The sequence below is a fragment of the Taudactylus pleione genome, unplaced genomic scaffold, assembly GCF_031769625.1.
Source record: "Taudactylus pleione unplaced genomic scaffold, aTauple2 ptg000395l, whole genome shotgun sequence".
Classification (NCBI taxonomy): Eukaryota; Metazoa; Chordata; class Amphibia; order Anura; family Myobatrachidae; genus Taudactylus; species Taudactylus pleione.
The window spans coordinates 1,860,065-1,881,093 of NW_028284796.1; the positions used below are offsets into that span (position 1 = coordinate 1,860,065).

Sequence of the window (21,029 nt, forward strand, 5' to 3'; positions counted from 1 at the left end):
CTAGCTGTGACCCCAGACGCCCACCAGCATCCCCGGATCAGTACCGGCGTTCTGGTACCGGCGGGGTGTAGGGAAGACAGCATGGACGTCAGGACTGACTGTCCATGCTGTTCATCCAGTTGTGCAGCCACAGCTGCATGAAGAATAAGCTTCAGGGGCTCTTCTAGCCCCCACTCCAACAGGTGCACCCGACTCCGGCCGGGCACCAAACTAAACTGAGGTGCCTTGGCCTGGGGGCGGGGTATAGGAGGGGGACCTAGTGCATCCTGGGAGGCTGAAAGCTTAACTCTTTGGTGCCCTGCGACTGACGTCACACCTATACCCCAAGGTATCCTGTGGATACCCTATGGACCCTGAAGTAGAAAGACCAATGTACATATATGTGGCCAGTGAATTTTTCCTGCTTTTCACCGCACATATATACATACACACACACATTATATATACAAAAAAAATTTAACTTGTTATTTATGATCTGTTCAATAAAATGTATTAAAAAAATATATATATATTATTATATCTCTAACATTTAAAAATTCGACCCTGAAGAGATTATGGTTCACCTAAAATTTAAAATGTCACCAGTAAACATGTGAAAAGTGATTTCACTAGAATGAGTCTTGTCCAAGAGTAAAGAAGTGTACACACTATACAATATATTGTCCGATCTTGTGCTCGGCGATGGATTGCAATGACCATCCTATAGTGTGTACCACCAAATACACCCAAATCATCGTTTGAATCGTCAAGGATAATTCACACTTTTCTAATGTTTTATCTCCCATTAGAAAAACAATAGGATGCAGCCTTAGGACAACTACTGTTTCCCAAGATCCATACCCCAAATGTTATTACCTTTAAAGAATGAATATTCAAATGGTAAAGACCAAAACAATTGTCTGTTTGGGGGAATTTAGACAGAAGCCAATATCCTACAACCAATTAACTTGTATTATTTTGTCACTGTTAATACAGATCAACTATTTTGATGCATTGGTTTGGAATTATAAATATTTCTATTACAGAATTCACACTGCTTTTGCCTCCATTTTGACAGTGAAAACCTGATGTAATTAAAAACACAATTGTACTCCCACATACAATAGATCATATCCAAAGTCATTAATCACTTAGTACAGCCATAAAGCTTGCCCTTATGCTAGGGTTACTGGCCCAGCCTTACTCTATTGATAACAATAGATTTGCTGTTATATAGTCCTTAATGTAAAAAAACCCAGATCATATTGAACTGTTATAGTAAATAACGAACCCTAACTCATCTTGACGTGCACCAAAGGAGACATCATTCGTCTGACCAGGTCTCACGCAAGCTGTTAATAATCAGTTTATATTTTATTTGAAACCTAACGCAGTTTTAAGCTACAAAACAAAAAGAAAGGAAAAAAAAAAAATTAGAGAGGACATGGGAACAATGAGTCTACCTTTATCACAACATCCTAAAACAAACGGAGGTATGGGGAAGGTAAGAGTAAAAAAAAAAAAAAAAAAAAAAAAGGAGGAAGAAAATTCTGAAAATAAAATAAAATAATAATAAGTTTACTACCGCCAGCAGATCATATACAGACAGTTGTGAAATTCAGAGCACAAAATGGTTCATTTAGAGGAAATACATAACCACGGTGGACAGGATTTTTTTTTACAATATAAAACAGTGACAAGTTCTACAGATGCAGTTACTCATATGTATACACATGCATTCACGGGAAATGGGAGGAATGCGGCCTTACGGACTTTGTTTTTACTCGTTTTCAATTTTTATTTATTTTCTTAAATCTGATATCTCAGGCACAGAAAAAAGCATTGTTAAATGACATTCATTGAAAAACAAAAATATTGTTTAAAAAAAAAAACACAAGGAAAAAGAAATGAGGTGCAGTTCTGTCAGTGTTTGCTTTTCTTTGACTTTTTGTGAGATCTGTGAGGGGATCTGGAGAGGGACCTGGACTTTTTCACAGATTTTTTTGGTGACCTTGACCGTGATCTTCGAGACCTTTTGGGCGTTCGAGAGCCAGATGGCGACCTGAAACATAAACAAGTTTATGTTCATAGAGCATAGAAACCAGACTGTACAAGTCATAACATGAAACATTTGTATTCGCATACATTCAAAAGGCACACAAGTGACTATATCAGATAAATAAGACCACAGAATGGCATATCATTTAATAATTTCAATATTATAAAAATATTGTCATGCAAGAGAAATTTGCTTTACAATTGCCATATAGAATATATAAATTGAATTTATCAATAAGAAAGCCACCGCTAATTAAGTACAATGGTTAGCTTGCTGCCTCACAGCACTGAGGTTTTGGGTTCAATTCCCACCAAGGCTCTATATGTGTGGAGTTTGAAAGTTCTCATGCCTGTGTCGGATTCCTCTGGGTGCTCTGGTTTAGTTGTGACCAAATATACAGGTGTGATCTACTATGGGCCCAAAACATGTATTTCTGATATTTTGGCTTTTCCAGTTTGTAGATCTATTGGATATTTTAACTGTTACTCTATACCAACCTCAACAAATGATTGAAGACACAGGTATGTGAGTGCACACTGCATTTATAGCTTACCTTTTAGCCTTTTTACTGACATCTCTGGGAGAGTCTTTATGAGAGGACCTGGATCGGGAGTTGTCCTTGTGCGATCTTTCAGAGCGTTCAGATTTTGGTGATGGAGATTTGCCTCTCTTACTGCTGCTGCTGCGTGATGGACTGGGGGACCCACTGTGGCGCTTTTTCCTAATTGGAATAAGGGAGGTTAATCATTCATTAATGCCGGTTATAACAATTCTTGTACCTATAATAACCGGTTTGAAGTAACCATAAAAGTAACCTGAGAACACATATGCTCTATCAGAAAGTTCTGATAAATAGCCCTGAAACTAGCTGATGTCATACACAAGTGTAATAAAATGTATTCCAGAACCCACTACTGAATTGCAGCACCTCCCACCCAATGTTGATGTCTGCAATGGCTGACAATTTAGTTTCTAACACTTGGTATAGAGGAGTGTTCATGACATCTATCTTGTAAAGCCATTCCAAGAGCTCATGATTCCATAAAGCTAGGGTAGTGCTGACTACTCAAACAAAGTGAAGTAGTGATCCCAAAGGGACGTATCGAAGAGAACGGTTTTAAGGTACAATGCCACAACCCAAAGGCAGAGGAGTACAAATTCTAGTGGATGGGGGATATCTCCATGGGTAGAAAATAGTGAATCTTCATTAGCAATGATTATTTTTGGTGAAAGTCAAGAAATAGCACCTTACAAGAAAGCAACCAGGTGGGAAAAAGTAAAGGTGGATAGGTTTCTTCCATTTCTTATGATGACTAAAAAAGATTTGTCCTTGAGAGAATGTCGACCATATTTCTGCATACTAGGCATTTCTGCCCCCTACTGGTGCTAGAGGAAACTGATCTGGACAATAGTAATTTTGAGGGGTTTTTTTTAATGTTGTGGTCAAGAGGTAGAAGGCACATTGGGCAGATTGTTATTGCCTTCCTGGGTTACAGTTCCGTACATCTCTGAAATAGTGACATAAGGGAGGTTGAAGAAACCTGAACCATCACTGTTGTGGCAATTAGATTTACCTCCCGAGGATGTCCTTATCATGCAATACAGTTTTGCTGCAGATTATCTTTAAAAGAGAGATCAAGATATTTTTAGATTTGGAATCAGTTGCCCAAGGGCACATCGAAGCCTCACATAGAAACCCAATTAGTTTTTTGTAGAATTTCCACATTTCTTAATTGGCATTTGCTGTTCACTTTGTCATAGACAAAAAAGCTAGGGTAGTGACTTATTGATCTAGCCACACAGGTTTTAGAGGAAATATAAAGTTCTACCCATGATTTATTGATCTAGCCACACAGGTTCTAGAATAAATATAAAGTTCTTTTAAAGCACTTCCCATCTCCCTATACATGGGGTATAGCCCCAGCGTCCAGTGTAAATATAGCTCGAGCACACAAGTTAGCTATGGCTGCACCTATTTCCCGATACAGCTCCATTTCAATACCTGTTCATCATCAAAAGGACAAATATGTTGAGGTCTCTTAGATTTAATCATAGTTTTCCCCACTTGTACCCAATCCTTATGGCTTATATTATTCTTCATCTGATGTGTCGGGAAAACATGTCTGCGGTCCTTAAATAGGATCTTTGTGCCGATATGAATGTTATGGTCTCAGTCATCTACAAAGACTTGTGTTATTCAGCTAGAATCCACATTGTGCAAATCACATATCTTGGGTGTTTCTTCAATTGCACCAGATGCCTTACTAGAGGCATCTTCCACTATACCAGAGGAAGCATTTCTGAATGAGAAAGCCTATCTTCTACATTTATGCTTGTAAGAGATCATGCTCTTCTAACATCGGGTCTAACAAAGATCTTCTTTAGTGACGAAAACTTCCTTCATCCATGCAACTAGTTACTTAAATTGTCCTGGAGGCTGAATTCTCTCCCTGGACTGGGAATTGCACGGTTATTTAATACTCCTTCACACTGGGCAGAAATACTTTCATTACAGGCTGCACAGGATATTGTAATGTTGGGATGTGTAGGAGCACTGAAGCAGCAATCACCATCTAACTTTCCGGATATAGAGCACATGAAAACACCTTTCACTCAACCTTCAGCTGTTTGGGATGGGGCTCCAGCTACATCCTGCTCCAGATGCTATCTTTGACCAGTGCCTCCTATGTGACGCAGTGCGCGGACCCAACATTTTGCAGTTTAGGTGTGCCATTTGAAAATCTCCCATGCACTAAATCTCCCAGCACAGACTTAAGGGCAGCAGGGTGGAGAGGAAGCAGAGGTCCCTCTTACCATTGCAGTGTGGAGATAGGAGTAGGAATAGAGTTTCCCCTGCCAACCTGTGTATATAAAGGGCAGAAGAAACCCATATGAATTCTCTGGGTGTGTGTAAAGATCCTGCTATATTCCTAATAACGAACATATCTGCTGAAATCATGTGACCCACAGATAATAATACTCAAATCTGTGTTCCGTCTGTCCTGTGTAGAGCCAAGCCTCCCAAGCCAATGTTCTCTCTGCTGCCCTGATACAAAGTCAGGAGGAATCAGACAACAGAGGTGCTGCAGTAGCTACACACCCTGACAAGTAGTAATCAGTTCCAGGTGCCATTGAAGGACCCTGGTGCTGGAAGCTACAACTCTCCCACAACTGGGGCATCATGTTGAAACGCAGCCGACACATTCAGCGAGAACACGAACAGAAGAGGTCAGCTATGGCAGTTTACGGATGGTGAGAGGAACTCCCATGTCAGGAGCGGCAGATTAAGTCCAACCTAGAGACTGTAGAATTTGAGGCAAAATGAGTAGTGTGTAAGGGGTGTTTTGCACCACCCCCATCCCCCGGTGTGCATAGGCCCCCATTATAATATCATTTTGCACTCCCTCACTGGCAATAGACCCACCAGTGGTCATACATCCTAATAATAGTACCCCTGCACACCAACTTGGTAGTAGTAGAAAAAAAAAAAAAAGGCAGACAAACACCTACAGGTCCAAACACCAGAAAATGCTAAAAGGAGGACTGGAACCAGAGTAAAAAACCCCCTGGTGGTGCATCAGGGGGTGGGCGGCCTGTGTCCCTTATGGTTCTCGAAGAAAAGGATTTAACCAGGTAAGAACATAAATCTACTTTTCTTCATTGCTCCATAGGGGATACAGACAGAGACCATGGGACGAAATACTGATAGGACAGTAACATCATAAGTACACAGGGATTTTCACCCTAAGGGTTGTTTTCACGGCATAACTTCCCTTGTAATGTAAATATTTGACCTGTTTATAGTGTTGAATTCAGCATTAAATTTCCTTTAATTTGATATATGAATCATGGCACTGCATGAAGTGTAACAGTTTTTATAAGCATTCGAAGATTAAAAACATTCAAATTTCAAAATGTGTCCGCAATTTTGGCCACCAGTGTATATCCCGACGACTGAGAAAGTCTGCTTCCTAGTTGTGGTCTCCCGGGATGAATATTGCCGGAAGATGACATCCTGCCCAAGTCAGAATGTTTGCCATTTCCCGCATGGCTGCCCGACTTCGCGTGCCTCCCTGATGGTTGAGGTAGGCTACAGCAATCGCATTGTCGGACTGGATTTGGACAGGCCTGCCTTGAAGGAGGCTTCGTGCTAGAACTAGCGCCCTGCATACCCGGAGTTCCAAGATATTTTTTTAGATGAGCTGTCTGAAGCCACAAGGCAAGGCCAGTCTTCCCTGCTGCAGTTGACCTCTGCACTTGCACAGATCAGCCAAATAGTGCTTCGAGGAGGATCTATGTTAGCACTGTGATCCCCAACACATGCGCCCCAAAGTGCGGTTCGCTTGGCATTCTGGGGCACAATTCCGGTAGTGATGTCTGCGTCACTTCCAGGGAGTCAGAGGAGATTACCTCCGCAAAAGCCGGGGGGCACAACGGAGCAGCGTAGTCGTATGTGATGCGACCTTGCTAGCTGAAGTACTGCTGGCTGCGGTTGCGTCACATGTGACGTCACCAGGTAAGTGGTTAATGACATGTCAGAATGCAGAGGAAATGTATGAGATTTTATCAGTACACTACATGAGTAAACACAATGGTTTAGGCATATCTTTACTCACCTCTCTTTTCTGGTTGGAGTAGAGTCATCTTTGTCTTTCTTTTCTTTTGATCGGTAATCAAACTTTTCTTTATCTTTCTTATCTCTGTCCCTTTCTCTCTCCAGCTCCTTTTCTCTTTCCTACAAGAGAATTTCAGTTGGAATTAATTTGTATTTGCAAACTGCTGCCACCTTGTGGCATTAGGAGTCACCTTTATGTAAAATTTAATTGTTGAATTAAAAGAATATATAAAAAAAAAAAGGTCAAGAGTAGATGCCTAACTTGAATAAGGGTGCCTATAAAATCCAAGGGATATTAATATATTACCCCAGACAATTCTTAGGACATAGTCACGAGCAAAAAAAAACAATAATAATAAAAAAAAAAATCTATAAGAATGTACCATTACTTTAACATAGCACCCATCAATGTAGTTATTTAACACCAAGCAATTTATATGACACATTTGCATGACAGAAGTTATTTATCTGGAAGCATCACTTGGCCAATGTGAAAGAGGCTTCCAGTTTCACACAGGTTATCAGTGGAATCATTAACCTTTTATAAGTTGAAAGACACGACAAACCCCAAAGCCAGACGGCTATCCGATAAGCAGGAGACTACAGGTGATCTTTTGTTCCAGACACTCTACACCACCGCTATGTCTTGAACGTTTCACTTAATTTCTAATCTGATGCTCTAATGAATCTTGGGACCATTTACTCAAGTTCACTTGAACATTCTCCCCAGATAAAGGCATACTGGACAGTGTACAGAGAAGGGGTCATTAGGTTTCTGGAGCTCTAAAAGGTACCTGTGCTACAAAATGAACTCATGCCTACACAAAGACCTGGGATGTATGCTGAATAGAAATAGGAACAGGACAGCATACACACACACAAACCTTGTTTTTCCATATATATTGAAAAATAGCCGCCAATTACTAACAGAATACAGATGCGAGAACAATGTTACTCACAGCATTGTAATCGTGCCTGCATTATAACTTTAAAAATTGACGCTTTACCATCATGTTTAAAGTTATAAAGCCGATAGTTAAAATGCTGAGTGTGACATTACTGTGTCGGCATTCTCAGGTTGACTGTACACTGTCGACTAAGTGTCAACATATCATACCAAACCCATAATGATGGGGGTACATTTTACATGCAAATGGAAACTAAAGGGATAAATAAGAATATGAAAACAATTGTACCCTCTGTAGCAACTTGACTCGGTAGTGTTCAACTTGTTCCTGAATACTTTGCCCAGATTTCTTAGGCCTTTTCCCAGACTCAATTTCATCCTGGAATTTCATGACCTTCAGCTACATGAAGAAAAAGAAAAAAAATTACACACTGATGGACCCCTTCACAAAGACAGTAAGAATTAGTAAAATGACATTAAACCTACGCGAGGTGGGAGTACACATTGCTGGGGTTATTCACCACAGTCTACAGTAAGTTAAATTATATAACCAATGTAATTACATACAGCAGTGTGACATCAGCTCAGGCAATAACAAAAAGCAGATGCATAGAGAATGGACTGCAGATAAGCAAAACTAATTCCTAAAATTTGACATAAGAAAAAAATTAAAATAGTTTGTAAGATGCCTGAATACAGCATTGTCTCTTGTTATTTTAGGATTAGATTACAGCAGATTTTTCAGTTTAGGGGGTAAATTTACTAAATTGAGAATTTTTACAAGCAAGTTTTAAAAGTGATGTTTCCCATAGCAACCAATCAGATTCTAGCTATTATCTTCTAGGAGGTGCTAGTTAAATGTTAAGTAGAATCTGATTGGTTGCTATGGGCAACATCACTTTTAAAACTCACTTCTAAAAACGCTCACTTTAGTAAATTTACCCCTAGGTCTCTTCGGTTCTTTCCATTCAGAGGTTGTATGTATTTAATTGCACAGAAAAAAAAAACAGGGATGAAAGGTAAGGTATATAAGCAAGGTGAATCCTTTGTTCGGTCACTTCTAAACAAATTTCTCGTGTGTAAAAATACAATTTTGACATCAGACTAATTGTTGAAACTATTTTTTTACTGACTTCAATTTCGCGAAGTTTGATGCGCTTCTCTTCCGTCATTTCAGAGTATTTCATGGACCTGGAATCGGATAGGTCATCTCTAATTGGGTTGGAGTAGTAGTGTTGGTCCTCTGACTTAGAACTCTGTGTATCATCTTCGTCCTCACTGTCCTCTTCCTGGCTGCAATGAAACATAAGTATGATCCATGTTTAGGTGCAAGCAAGTTTAAGGAACCTTTCATGTTTTTTCATCCAAAATTGCGTGGGACACTTGCATTGCTGGCTATGTATGACATTTCCCGTTACCTTAGCCAAGAAAACTACATGGATGCTCCCAATCATGTCAATAAATGGAAGACGAAAAATATTTACTTTAACATCTGTGCAGCTACCACTCATATTAACACAGAGAATTGTGCCGATGAATACATGACATGGGAGAAGATACTTGTCTATTGTAGTCTTGTGTTACCAGATAAATGCTACCTTTTCATTTAAGCAAGCATGAATTTGCCTCTACGTAACCTGCGGCCCTAATTCACTCTCCTTACTTTCGATTTTCTTCCTCATCAGATGCCTCATGTTGGTCAAACAATTCCCATTTAGACGTGGTGACAGCTAAAGGAAGAAAACATAACACCACCTGTTTATAATCAAAGTAAGCCAACTTCTGTATTGCAAACATGCAATGACCTTACAATCTCACATTACTGTACAACTATAAAAGGCCAACATTTAACAGATGTGCAGACACTATACGCAAGTGTACATGCTGAAAAACAAAAAGGACTTCAAGCTTACACACCATTTACAGGGCATTTATTACACTTATGTGGTTACTTACCCTGTGATTCCAGCTCTGATTCATTTACTGCCTCCCATTTAGATGGTGCCACTTTAAAAATTGGCTCATTCTTTTTAGAGTCATCACCGATGTCCACTGTTTGTTTTTATTTTTAAAAATGGTAAAAAACAAAAAAACAAAATGGATTCAGTGAGTAAATCATGAGGAGAATAGTATGTATGCAGCATATGAGACTGCAGAGATATATGAAACAATTCTTACATGGAATGCCATCCAAGTCATCATCCAGCGTCTTTATGGGTACACCATCCAGGTCATCAAGTGGAGCACCATCGATTGGGATTCCATCAACGTCTTCCAATGGAGCACCATCTAGTTCTTCTTCAATTGGGGCACCGTCCAAGTCGTCAACTACCTCCTACCACCACAAGAGAAACAGAGGTACTAATGTGAGCTACGTAGTACACCTTACTTACATGCTGAAAGCAAGTGGCATTTGTGATTATGCCAAATTAGTCAATTTCCACTGTAAAATGTGCATTACCTCTATATCTTTCTCTTCGATATTTACAAGACCAAGAAAAATATTTTGCAATTTGATTAAAAAAGGCTCCGGATAAATGGTCCAGTCTTCCCAGGCACGGAAGCAAGCCATAACTCGTTGCTGCATGGAAAGAACACAAAAGGAGCAGCTTAGGAAAGAATTCTGGGACTTCCTCAATAGGCAGGTGAGGAACAATATTTTCAGGTAATCAGGAATTCAAGTTATGCTGAAAAGTAAAGAAAGCTAGACAATCTGTATTGTAACTCACTTGACGCCCCCAACTCTATGCCCTCCTACACTGCAGTATTAAATGATCCTAAATGAAGTTATTGAGAAAGGCAAACACAACAGGAAGCTCATGACTATGGCAGAAAGGAGGGGGAGGATTTGCAGCCAGAGGATCATCGAATAATTGCTGAATGGTTACTACGGTTCTAGTACAGACTGGTTCTAGTACAGATTACTACACTTCAGCAAAGTAATCCTACACTGAAAATTAGGAATGCAATAACAGCAGCTATATTCCAATAATTAAAATAAGTTAAATAAAGGGTCTAATTTTTTGTTTTCCGTATAAATTGTAAAGATTTATTTTTCCATCACGTCAGTCATTTTAAAAGTGGACTATCACTAGAAGATAAACAAAATATTTAAAATTACTCTCCGCCATCTCTTCCTGGATGTCCGAGCGCTCTCTGAAGCTCAACATGGACAAAACTGAACTCATCATCTTTCCCCCTAATAGAGTCTCCACTCCAACCAATCTCGCTATCACTGTTGATAACACAATCTCCCCTGTCCCCCAACTTCGCTGCTTGGGTGTCACCCTTGACTCCACCCTCTCCTTCACACCGCACATTCAATCTCTGGCTCAATCCTGTCGGCTCCAGCTATGCAACATCACTCGTATTAGGCCTTTCCACTCCCAGAATGCTACCAAGCTGATTATTCATTCACTAATCATTTCTCGGCTTGACTACTACAACCTTCTCCTTACTGGCCTCCCACGTTGCCATCTTGCTCCCCTCCAGTCTGTTCTCAATGCGGCAGCTAGACTTATCTTCCTCTCCCGCCGTTCCACTTCTGCTGCTCCCCTCTGCCAAAACCTGCACTGGCTCCCATTCCCCTACAGAATCCTCTTCAAACTCCTCACCTTTACATACAAGGCCCTCTCTAACTCTACTGCTCCCTACATCTCAAACCTCATCTCCTTACATACTCCCTCTCGCTCACTTCGGTCTGCCAATGAATGTTACCTCTCCTCCACCCTGGTTACTTCATGTCATGCACGTATCCAAGATTTTCCTTGTGCAGCCCCCCTTCACTGGAAAGAGCTCCCTCGCTCGATTAGGCTCTCCCCGACCTTGCAGAGCTTCAAACGTGCACTGGAAACCCACCTGTTCATCAAAGCATACCCTACCACCACATAAGCATGTTACCAGGTCTCTGTCCCTCCCGCCTCAGCCATCTCTACCTCGCCTACTTCCTGCACTCAGGTCCCCCTCTACACACTCTTGCCTCATGTCATCTGTCTGTCTCCCCTAGATTGTAAGCTCCTAGGAGCAGGGTCCTCCTCCCCACTGTCTCACAGCCTTCTTCTCTAGCACTTCTATGACAGCCTTCCGCTTCAGAGCTGTACTGTGTATGGAGAATTGTGTTGCTAATTGTTACTTGTGCTCGGTTTATAAGTTGGTTACTGTATTGTAATGTAATGTTCTGTGTACCCTTTACTGTATGTACGGCGCTGCGGACCTCTTGTGGCGCCCTATAAATAAAATGTAATAATAATAATTCTCCACAAACAATGCAAATATTAAAAACACTTAAAGCTGCACGACCACTTCTGTATTACAGAACCAGGAAAACCAGATGCGCACTCCAGCTGCTGTGGAACGACAACCCTGCCACAGTGTTGCTGTCAGAGAATGCTTTAACTTGACTGGGCATGCTGGCATGTGTAGTTCCACAGCAGCTGGCGTGCCAGCTCTGCAATACCCCCTCTATACTAGGGGGTATTGCAGCTTTCACATGATACTTTCTAAAAACACAAAAAAAGATTGTTACTTAAAACAAACTTGAATTGAGACGCCAACGAATATCAGCACAGGGCAATCAGACCTTTCATAATAACGGACTATATTCACTCACCTTAAAATTCTCTGACTGTAAGTGTCCTTGTATAGCTCTATAGGCAGCATTCAGATCAGCAAATACTTGGCATAACTTTGTTTCAAAGCTGAAGATAAGAATTGTTAGTCCATTTGCATATACTGTGATCGCTTTACTGCCACAAATTACAGGCAATCAAGTCAGACTGCCTGAAATAAGCGACGGGACATTAGTGACATTCAGTTATTACAGGAATGATGGCATGGAAAGCAATTGGTGTTGGGGAATGTCTCCACGTTCTCGGGCAGACAAGTAAGCCAATAGATAGCAATATATAGATACACTGCATAAACCAAAGACTACACTGTGATCTATAAAAGGAATACATACTTCAGTATTTCTCAGATCAGCACCTAATGTGAGGGAAATGGCACATAGTAACATTCTGATGTCTCCTAGGGGCAGCGTGCTTTATAAAGTAACTATAAACAGACATCATTCAGCAATGAAAATGCTTCATAGGCCAGAATGGCCAATGGTGTCTGCTATTTCATATATTTTGTGACTATCAGTAAAGAAAACCTTGAAAATGTAAATGTTAATACTTTTATTATTACAGGTTGAGTCTCCCATATCCAAAATGCTTGGGACCAGGGGTATTTTGGATATCGGAATATTCCGTATTTTGGAATATTTACATAAAATAATGAAATATCTTGGGAATGGGACCCAAATATACACACAGATTGCATTTATGTTTTATTTACACCTTGTACACATAACCTGAAGGTCATTGTATACTATATTTTTAATAATTTTGTGAATCAAAAAAAGTTTGTGTACATAGATGAAATTCATTTATGTTCATATATACCTTATACACACAGCCTGAAGGTTATTTTATACTATATTTTTTATAATTTGTGCTTTACACAAAGTTTGTGTACATTGAACCATCAGAAAGCAAAGGTTTCACTTTCTCAGTCATGCTAAAAATATTCCGTATTTCGGAATATTCCGTATTTCGGAATATTTGGATATGGGAGACTCAACCTGTATAACAATGTTTACAATTTCACTTTTAACAGTTGAATCATTTTGTGCGTAACCCTTTTTCATAATTTGCAAAGATAAATTGAAAGTACTTACAATTTTCTGTAATAAGATGCATTGGCGACTTTAGCTGAAGAATTATACAAGACATCAGACACCAGGTAGAGTCTGGCAATCTGTAGAACACAATTGACAAAAAGTAACCAGTCATATTAGTTTAATAAAAAACAAAGTATTAGTGTCACAGTAATTAGCAGTGCTGCTTTGCAATGTTCTGTTATGTCCAGGACTCTGTTTTCCCTGTGCACTAGTTTATGTGGTAGAGAAGTTTCAGTTCCAGTCAGTCAGACGGGGAACAATGTGATTGATTAAAGTTTTCATTTTGGGGCACTACTTAAAACAACAGGTACAGTAAAGTATTTATATACTTAAGATTATAGACAATTTGCTAATTATACCTTTTTAGGGAGCGGTGTTTTCAAGATAGACAAAGACTCTGCTATGCAGTCCACAATCTCCTCTGCTGCTTCGGCATGGTTAAGACAGAACACCATAGCTTCACCAATGTCATTCTTCCGTGGCGTCAAACCTCGTAATACCTCCTCTAATTTGTCCCTTTGTCTGAAACACAAAACTGACAATTCAAACCATGCTGCATAGACAATGGTGCTTGCTATACAGAAAATCCTCATAAAATAAGAGTTTTAGTATAGTTTACTCATGGAAAATTTTAATACCTGTGGAGACAACAACAAAGAGACCACATTGTAATTCACTAAAAGGGAGACTTATCAAGCTTTCAAAGCTCTTGCTAAGTAAGGGATTTAAGTGTTTTGATGTGCAGCAGGATTTTCAAAATTAGGGGGGAGACGTTTCAAGGCTTGGAGAGAGAAAGTGGAGAAGTTGAAACAATGAATCATGTAAAAAAAAAAAAAAAATTGTAATGTAGCCCATACTTCCATACTTTTGAAGCTGGGCACTAAAGTCCAATTTTAATGAAATGAAGCTGGTGTACATCATCTACACAATTAGGAGACACCATTACTTGTGATGGAAACAGTCCATACCCTGCATAGTTCCATACCTTGCATATAGCAAAATCTTAAAAATGCTTTGTTATAACAATAAAAAACTCAAAGCGTTAATTGATTGCAGACTAAATGGATTAATGGATATGGGAAAGGTGCAGTTGCACTTTCCAATAAGAAAAGGAACCTGGCTTCAATGACAAACCAGCTTGTGTGACATACTACATAAACAAGGTAAATAACTACAGTTCATAAGTAGACTGCTGCTCACAGAAGAGAAACTACAATTTAAATGATAAATGTTAATTGACATTTAAAATTATAATAAAAATAAGTAAACTCCCAAGAAGTCCAAAGGGCATGCACGCCAGGAGAGAGAGAGTAACAAAACAAGTGCTAACTTACTCTCTAGGGCAGGGATGGGGAACCTCAGGCCCAGGGGCCGTATAAGGCCCCCAGAATCATTTGGTCTGGCCCTCAGAGCTTTTTTCTGCTAGCCTCATCTGGCTAGAATAGCACCCTGCAGCCAACCTCTATGCAGCAGCGCCGCCAGCAGCGTTCTTAGGACACTTCAAACAGTCACACCGCTACCCTTACAGCTCCCGGAGCATCCTCAGGATGCTCGGGCATTGCTGTAATCACCGGCAATTGGGGCCCCGCCGCTGTGTGACATTACATGGAGGGGACGTGGCCTGCGAATAATGTTATATAAATCAAAATGGCCCTCGGCAGAATAAAGGTTCCCCACCCCTGCTCTAGGGCATCCTGCAAGTCATACACATATGGAAGGAGAGCAGAGGGAAAATATTACAGACTAGATTTCCCAATATGCTCATACATATCTTTCAGGTTACACACACACACACACACGTATGCAACACAGCCAAGAATTAAGGCAATATAGAGCATCCCAGTCATAAGATCTGCCTATGATAACCATTTCAGATGGATCACTTGTCCTGTTCCCCTCATAATTGTTTTCAGCTATGAACACAGCAAAGAAGGAGAAAATAAAATATATAAAGGGGTGGGGGCTGCAAGGAGACAAGGGTTGTCTTAACATATTACCTCAGGTGCTCTAACTGTAGGATGTTACTATAACCACAATCTATTTGAATCAACTATGAATGCCCAGGAATATCAAATATGCCAAATAGTGTGATTTGTTCAAATGGTATGTAGTCGAAATGCCGACCGCCAGCTTCCCGACTGTCAAATCCCGGCATGGGATTAATGAAAGGTATCGAAATCCCGACGCCTATCATTATCCACCCGCCGAATTCCCGACGCCCGGCATACCGAGCAAAGGTAAACCGGGCAGCTCGGGGGTGGGTTAGGTACCCCCGAGGAGAGGTTAAGGTTAGGACCCCCCCTCTAAAGGGGGGATAGGGTTGGAGGGAGAGAGGGTTAGGGATAGTGAAAAAAACGTACCTTTCAGGATCTGCTGTTGCCGGTCTTCAGGCATCGGGATTTGAACCGCCGGACTTAGATCCGGCGTTCACACATCCAGATTCCGTTAAAAATATATTTATTTTACATGCCTGGCAATTCATCATTATAAACTATACTCCCCTGGATAATTTATAATTACAAAAGCAGAACCTTGCACAAATTTGTTAGATATACAGACATACTCTTCTTTAAGAGAACCCTTTTTGATGGACTCTTCAACAAAAGTCTCCGTCTCCTGTTCCTCTGTCATGCCATGTAAGTATGGATTCAATGGTGGCGGCCTCCACAATGAGCCATTCTTAAACATTCGGAAATCTTCTGTCCTCCACTTTGTTGGAGAATCTCCCTAAATTAATCATTAAAACAGATTAAGTGACAGTTTGAGCTTTTATTGCCTAAAATAGGGACAAAAAAAATATATATATATAAATAATATATATATATATAAATAATATATATATATACATATATATATATATACATATATATATACATACACACACACATATACATATATATACACACACACACACACATATACGCACACACAGCAGGAAAACGGACGGCACTCAAGAGGCTTGAAATAGTTCAAAAAATGACCATGACACCAGTCAGTGTGAGATCGACATTTCAGGGATGTAACCCTTTTATCAAGACTTACCAATATACAAAAAGAGAATAAATACCTGTGGATGACACCCTCGTGGAACAATACCAGCCACAGCACCCGATTGGAGACCTGATGACGTCACTGACGCGACCATGCGCCCACGTTCCAGACGTCTCCGGGGGGCGTGGCTTACCTCCGTGCACCATCACCATGATGATACATAAACAAAACGAACTGCAATTAACATGAAGATACAAAGACACAGGATGACTCATAAGACATGTAAAGCATACATAAAAAGATATAGAAAGTAATCTATCTGCATCACAGAATCACAATTAAGAAATACACGGAATGAAGCATGAATTGAAAACACAAATGTCAGAAAGATATATATCACAAAAAGCCACAAATCTAACTATAGTAGGCAAACAATGTAGCTATAAAAATGTGACAGAAATGCCCGTAATAGGGGCTGGACCCTAATAAACTGCCTGCCCTAAAGAGGTCATAAAATGGATAACAGTATAATAGAGATGAAAACAAACTGGATAGATGGAATGCTATAAAAAGCACGTTAGTGATGTTCCTTCATTAAGTCCTAATGGATGTATGGTTTGTAGAGTATGGATCCATTTCGCCTCTCTCTGAAGGAGGACCCGTTCCGATCTTCTCCTCTGGCATTCGGGGGGATCCAATCGATAATTTTGTATCGGCTAGTGGACAGATTGTGTTGGTGTTCCAGAAAGTGTCGGGCAACTGGGTAAATCACTGCCCTTACCATCAAGGGCCGCACGTATACTCGATCTATGGAGCGCCATGTGCCCCTTCATTTGCCTGGTGGTCTTGCCCACATACAATAAACTACATGGGCATCTAATAATGTAGATTAGATGCCCTACAAGAGTAGGTAACCCATCAAGTTTACCTTACTCTTGTAGTTTTGATTCTGTGCATTTTTTAGATGTTTAAGTGTCAGTTACCAACTTGTTACAGTTATGTACTACAATCTTCTTTAAACCAACAGACAGAAACAAGGATCCATCAAAGTGGGAGTTATCCTCCTCCTCCTCTCAAAAAGGGTCTTCCTTATTCACAATTTTTGCGTATATGGCGCATTTGCAGAGAAGACAGTCGATGCCCTCCAACAAATAGATTTGATGACTTTAAAATTCCTCAAAACGGGGGTATCATTACAAAACTTTACAGAAAGCTAAAGAAAAAGTACTGGCCATTACTAGATTGGAGGTATTAGTGCAAACAGTGAAGGACAACCAACCCAACAGGGTAGTTTGGACACAGGAATATTCCTCAGCTAGTCACTTATTGATTAAGTTGGCCAAAACTGTATGGCCCATTATAGCCAAAGACGCCACTCTACCATCTCTACACAATTTCAACATTTTACCATCAAATCGTCGGAGTAGAAATATCAAAGATGTAGCGGTACAGAACGATATATCTTATGTAGAGGCTAGACCATCACACTTTCTTACCCGCAAGGCTGGCAACTATCGCTGCACAGGCTGCATTACATGCAGCTTTCTCGAAATAGGGAGCTACTTCCATCATCCCAGGTCAGGGAAACAATTTGACATAAAATACCTCCTAACCTGTTCCAGTAGGTATGTGGTCTACTTTATTAGATGCCCATGTGGTTTATTGTATGTGGGCAAGACCACCAGACAAATGAAGGAGCACATGGCGCTCCATAGATCGAGTATACGTGCGGCCCTTCATTGTAAGGGTACTGATTTACCCAGTTGTCTGACACTTTCGGGAACACCAACACAATCTGTCCACTATCCGATACAAAATGATTGATTGGATCCCCCCGAATGCCAGAGGAAGAGATCGGGGACGGGTCCTCCTTCAGAGAGAGGGGAAATGGATCCATACTCTACAAACCATACATCCATTAGGACTTAAAGAAGGAACATCACTAACGTCCTTTTTATAGCATTCCATCTATCCAGTTTGTTTTCATCTCTATTATACTGTTATCAGTTTTATGACCTCTTTAGGGCAGGCAGTTTATTAGGAACCAGCCCCTATTACGGCATTTCTGTCAGTTTTATAGCTACATTGTTTGCCTAGTATAGTTAGATTTGTGGCTTTTTGTGAGAAAATATATATATCTCTTTCTTACATTTGTGTTTTCAATTCATGCTTCATTCCGTGTATTTCTTAATTGTGATTCTGTGATGCAGATAATTACTTTCTGTATCTTTTTATGTATGCTTTACATGTGTCCTATGAGTCATCTTGTGTCTTTGTATCTTCATGTTTATTGCAGTTCGTTTTGATTATGTATCATCATGGTGATGGTGCACGGAGGTAAGCCACGCCCCCCGGAGACGTCTGGAACGTGGGCGCATGGTCGCGTCAGTGACGTCATCAGGTTTCCAATCGGGTGCTCCGGCTGGTATTGCTCCACGAGGGTGTTATCCACAGGTATTTATTCTCTCCCTTTTTGTATATTGGTAAGTCTGGATAAAAGGGTTACATCCCTGAAACGTCGATCTCACACTGACTGGTGTCATGGTAATTTTTTTAACTATTTCAAGCCTCTAGTGCCGTCCATTTTCCTGCTGAATGTGATTTGTTTGGGAAGGACAAATAAATAAATAAATATATATATATATATATATATATATATATATAAATTCTATAGACAGATATTTTTTATTTATATTTTTATTTGGAAAGAGGTAATAAATTGTTGATTAATGTGAACATAAGAGAAAATGTACAAAAAATAAATAAATTAAATTTCACCATGGGAGCTGGTACATTACTTGCCTGTAATATTGAGTACAGTTTCCATCTGAAATATACATGGGCAGGTGTCTGGTTTTCAAACAAGAACCTGCAAAATAAAATATACATGGATGAAAACATGTTCAGACAAATTTCACTGGGGTGACACATTGGTAACATGGCATAAATAGGTTTTGAAGCATTATTGCAATTTTATATAGCATAGGAGGTAAAAAAGACAATCAAACCAATAACAAATACAATAAACAACTTAAATAAGTAAAACAAGCATTAGACCAAATTATGTGCCTTATCATTTTCCTAACAGAACAAGACACTGAAAAACCTCTAGGGTAGAGTGGCACATCACTTGAAATGGGCACTTAGGAATTTGCCTTTAAAAAGTTTAAGACTATCCACTACTTTATTATTGCACAAAAATAGAACCAGGAGGAATAGAACGAGAGAGAACAAGGTTCTCCAACAAAAATAAGAAAAGAGAACCTTAAACAGGATTTTTGTACTTCACTGTAAAAATCAATTATACCCCTTTTACACCAAAATCCCAGGTCCGACCCTGGAATTTGAACACTGGTCAATCCCGGGTCGAACTCGGCTTCAGACCCCGTTTACACTGCAACTTGACCCAGGTTATTCCCGGGTTTGCCCCGTTCACACTGAACCCAGGTAATCCCTGCTTTTCTCTATAGAAGTCATTAAAAATGGTCTGTTTTAAGGTCTGACAAAGATGGTCACAAAAGGCAACAAAAGAGAGGGGTGGGGACCGATTACAGCATTACTACAGGTTGCTGTTCTGGCTGTGGCAGGCTGTGTATCAGCCTGCGTTTGTGGCTGCTGGTCAGGCTGTGGTGCAGGCTGTAGTTCTGGCTATGGCAGGCTGTGTGCCTGCCTGCTTTTGTGGCTGCTGGTCAGGCTGGTGTGGTGCAGGAGGTTAGGCAGGCAAGCGATGGCTTCATGTGCATCTCTCTGCAGGGCACTGACAAATTACATCATCTGCCAGTGCCCCAGAAGCTCCAATCAGCATCTTTCAGAGCTAGCCGGGTCAAATAAGCAGGGTAGCACCCGTTCACACTCCGTATGACACGGGAACAACCCGTGTTCAACCCTGCTCTCAACCTGAGTAAGATTCCTGGGTGAATCAACATGGGATATTTTTCTGGGAGCCGTTCACACAGAGCATCGACCCGGCAATAAACCGGGTTATTCGGTTGGTGTAAAAGGGGTATAACTCTGTATCCATGCTGGGCACTGGAGTTACGCTGGGGTATAAGTCAGTGATGAGTTGAGCCTGATACTTCAAAACTGAAGATTTGAAACAGGAAGTAAAAACAGGTTGCAGATAAAGTATTTTATTTTTATTATTACCAGTTATTTATATAGTGCACACATATTCCGCAGTGCTTTACAGAGAATATTTGGCCATTCACATCAGTCCCTGCCCCAGTGAAGCTTACAATCTATATTCCCTATCACATGTGCATACACATACACACTAGGGTTAATTTGTGTTGGGAGCCAATTAACCTACTAGTATATTTTTGGAGTGTGGGAAGAAACAGAGGGGGTCATTCAGACCCGCTCGCGAGCGCAGGACGCTCGCAAGCGGGTCGATGTTGCCCCACTGCGCATGACGGAGGGAGCTCAGTCGTGCACATGCGCGACACCCGGATAGCGACGGGCTTTCCGTCGCTTCGGGTCTCGCACCAAAGGGGGTGCGCTGTCGATGCCAGATGCTGCCAGACGGAGGCGTTCCCATGGGAACGCCTACCGTCTGGGTCCGGCCCCACTGATATCACTAGTGATGTCAGTGGGAGTGATTTTGGCTCTGATAGAGCCAAAATCACTCCAGGGCTTACGGCAGCGAGACCCTACCGCAGGGTCTCTGTCGCAAGCCAGATGGTCGCGATGGTCTTGACCATCGCGACCATCATCATGGGCGCTCGCATAAGCTGTGTGGAGGAGGAGGACGCTCCAT

At 40.7% G+C, this 21,029-nt stretch overlaps 1 protein-coding gene across 2 annotated transcripts in view; it reads right to left on the reverse strand.

Moving 5' to 3' along the window:
• Positions 1-1,332: 1,332 nt before the first annotated feature.
• U2SURP (U2 snRNP associated SURP domain containing) overlaps positions 1,333-21,029 on the reverse strand; it is a 39,967-nt gene continuing 20,270 nt past the window's right edge. For both annotated transcript variants that reach the window (XM_088446265.1, XM_088446266.1), the window contains 14 exons: positions 19,076-19,142; positions 15,846-16,009; positions 13,642-13,804; positions 13,280-13,359; positions 12,170-12,257; positions 10,022-10,141; positions 9,739-9,895; positions 9,517-9,612; positions 9,224-9,290; positions 8,694-8,853; positions 7,850-7,960; positions 6,655-6,773; positions 2,592-2,759; positions 1,333-2,041 (listed from right to left, as the gene is read on the reverse strand). In XM_088446265.1, coding sequence (XP_088302391.1) covers positions 1,903-2,041; positions 2,592-2,759; positions 6,655-6,773; positions 7,850-7,960; positions 8,694-8,853; positions 9,224-9,290; positions 9,517-9,612; positions 9,739-9,895; positions 10,022-10,141; positions 12,170-12,257; positions 13,280-13,359; positions 13,642-13,804; positions 15,846-16,009; positions 19,076-19,142 — 1,699 coding nt within the window. In that variant the 3' untranslated portion in view covers positions 1,333-1,902. The remainder of the gene's footprint in view (positions 2,042-2,591; positions 2,760-6,654; positions 6,774-7,849; positions 7,961-8,693; positions 8,854-9,223; positions 9,291-9,516; positions 9,613-9,738; positions 9,896-10,021; positions 10,142-12,169; positions 12,258-13,279; positions 13,360-13,641; positions 13,805-15,845; positions 16,010-19,075; positions 19,143-21,029) is intronic.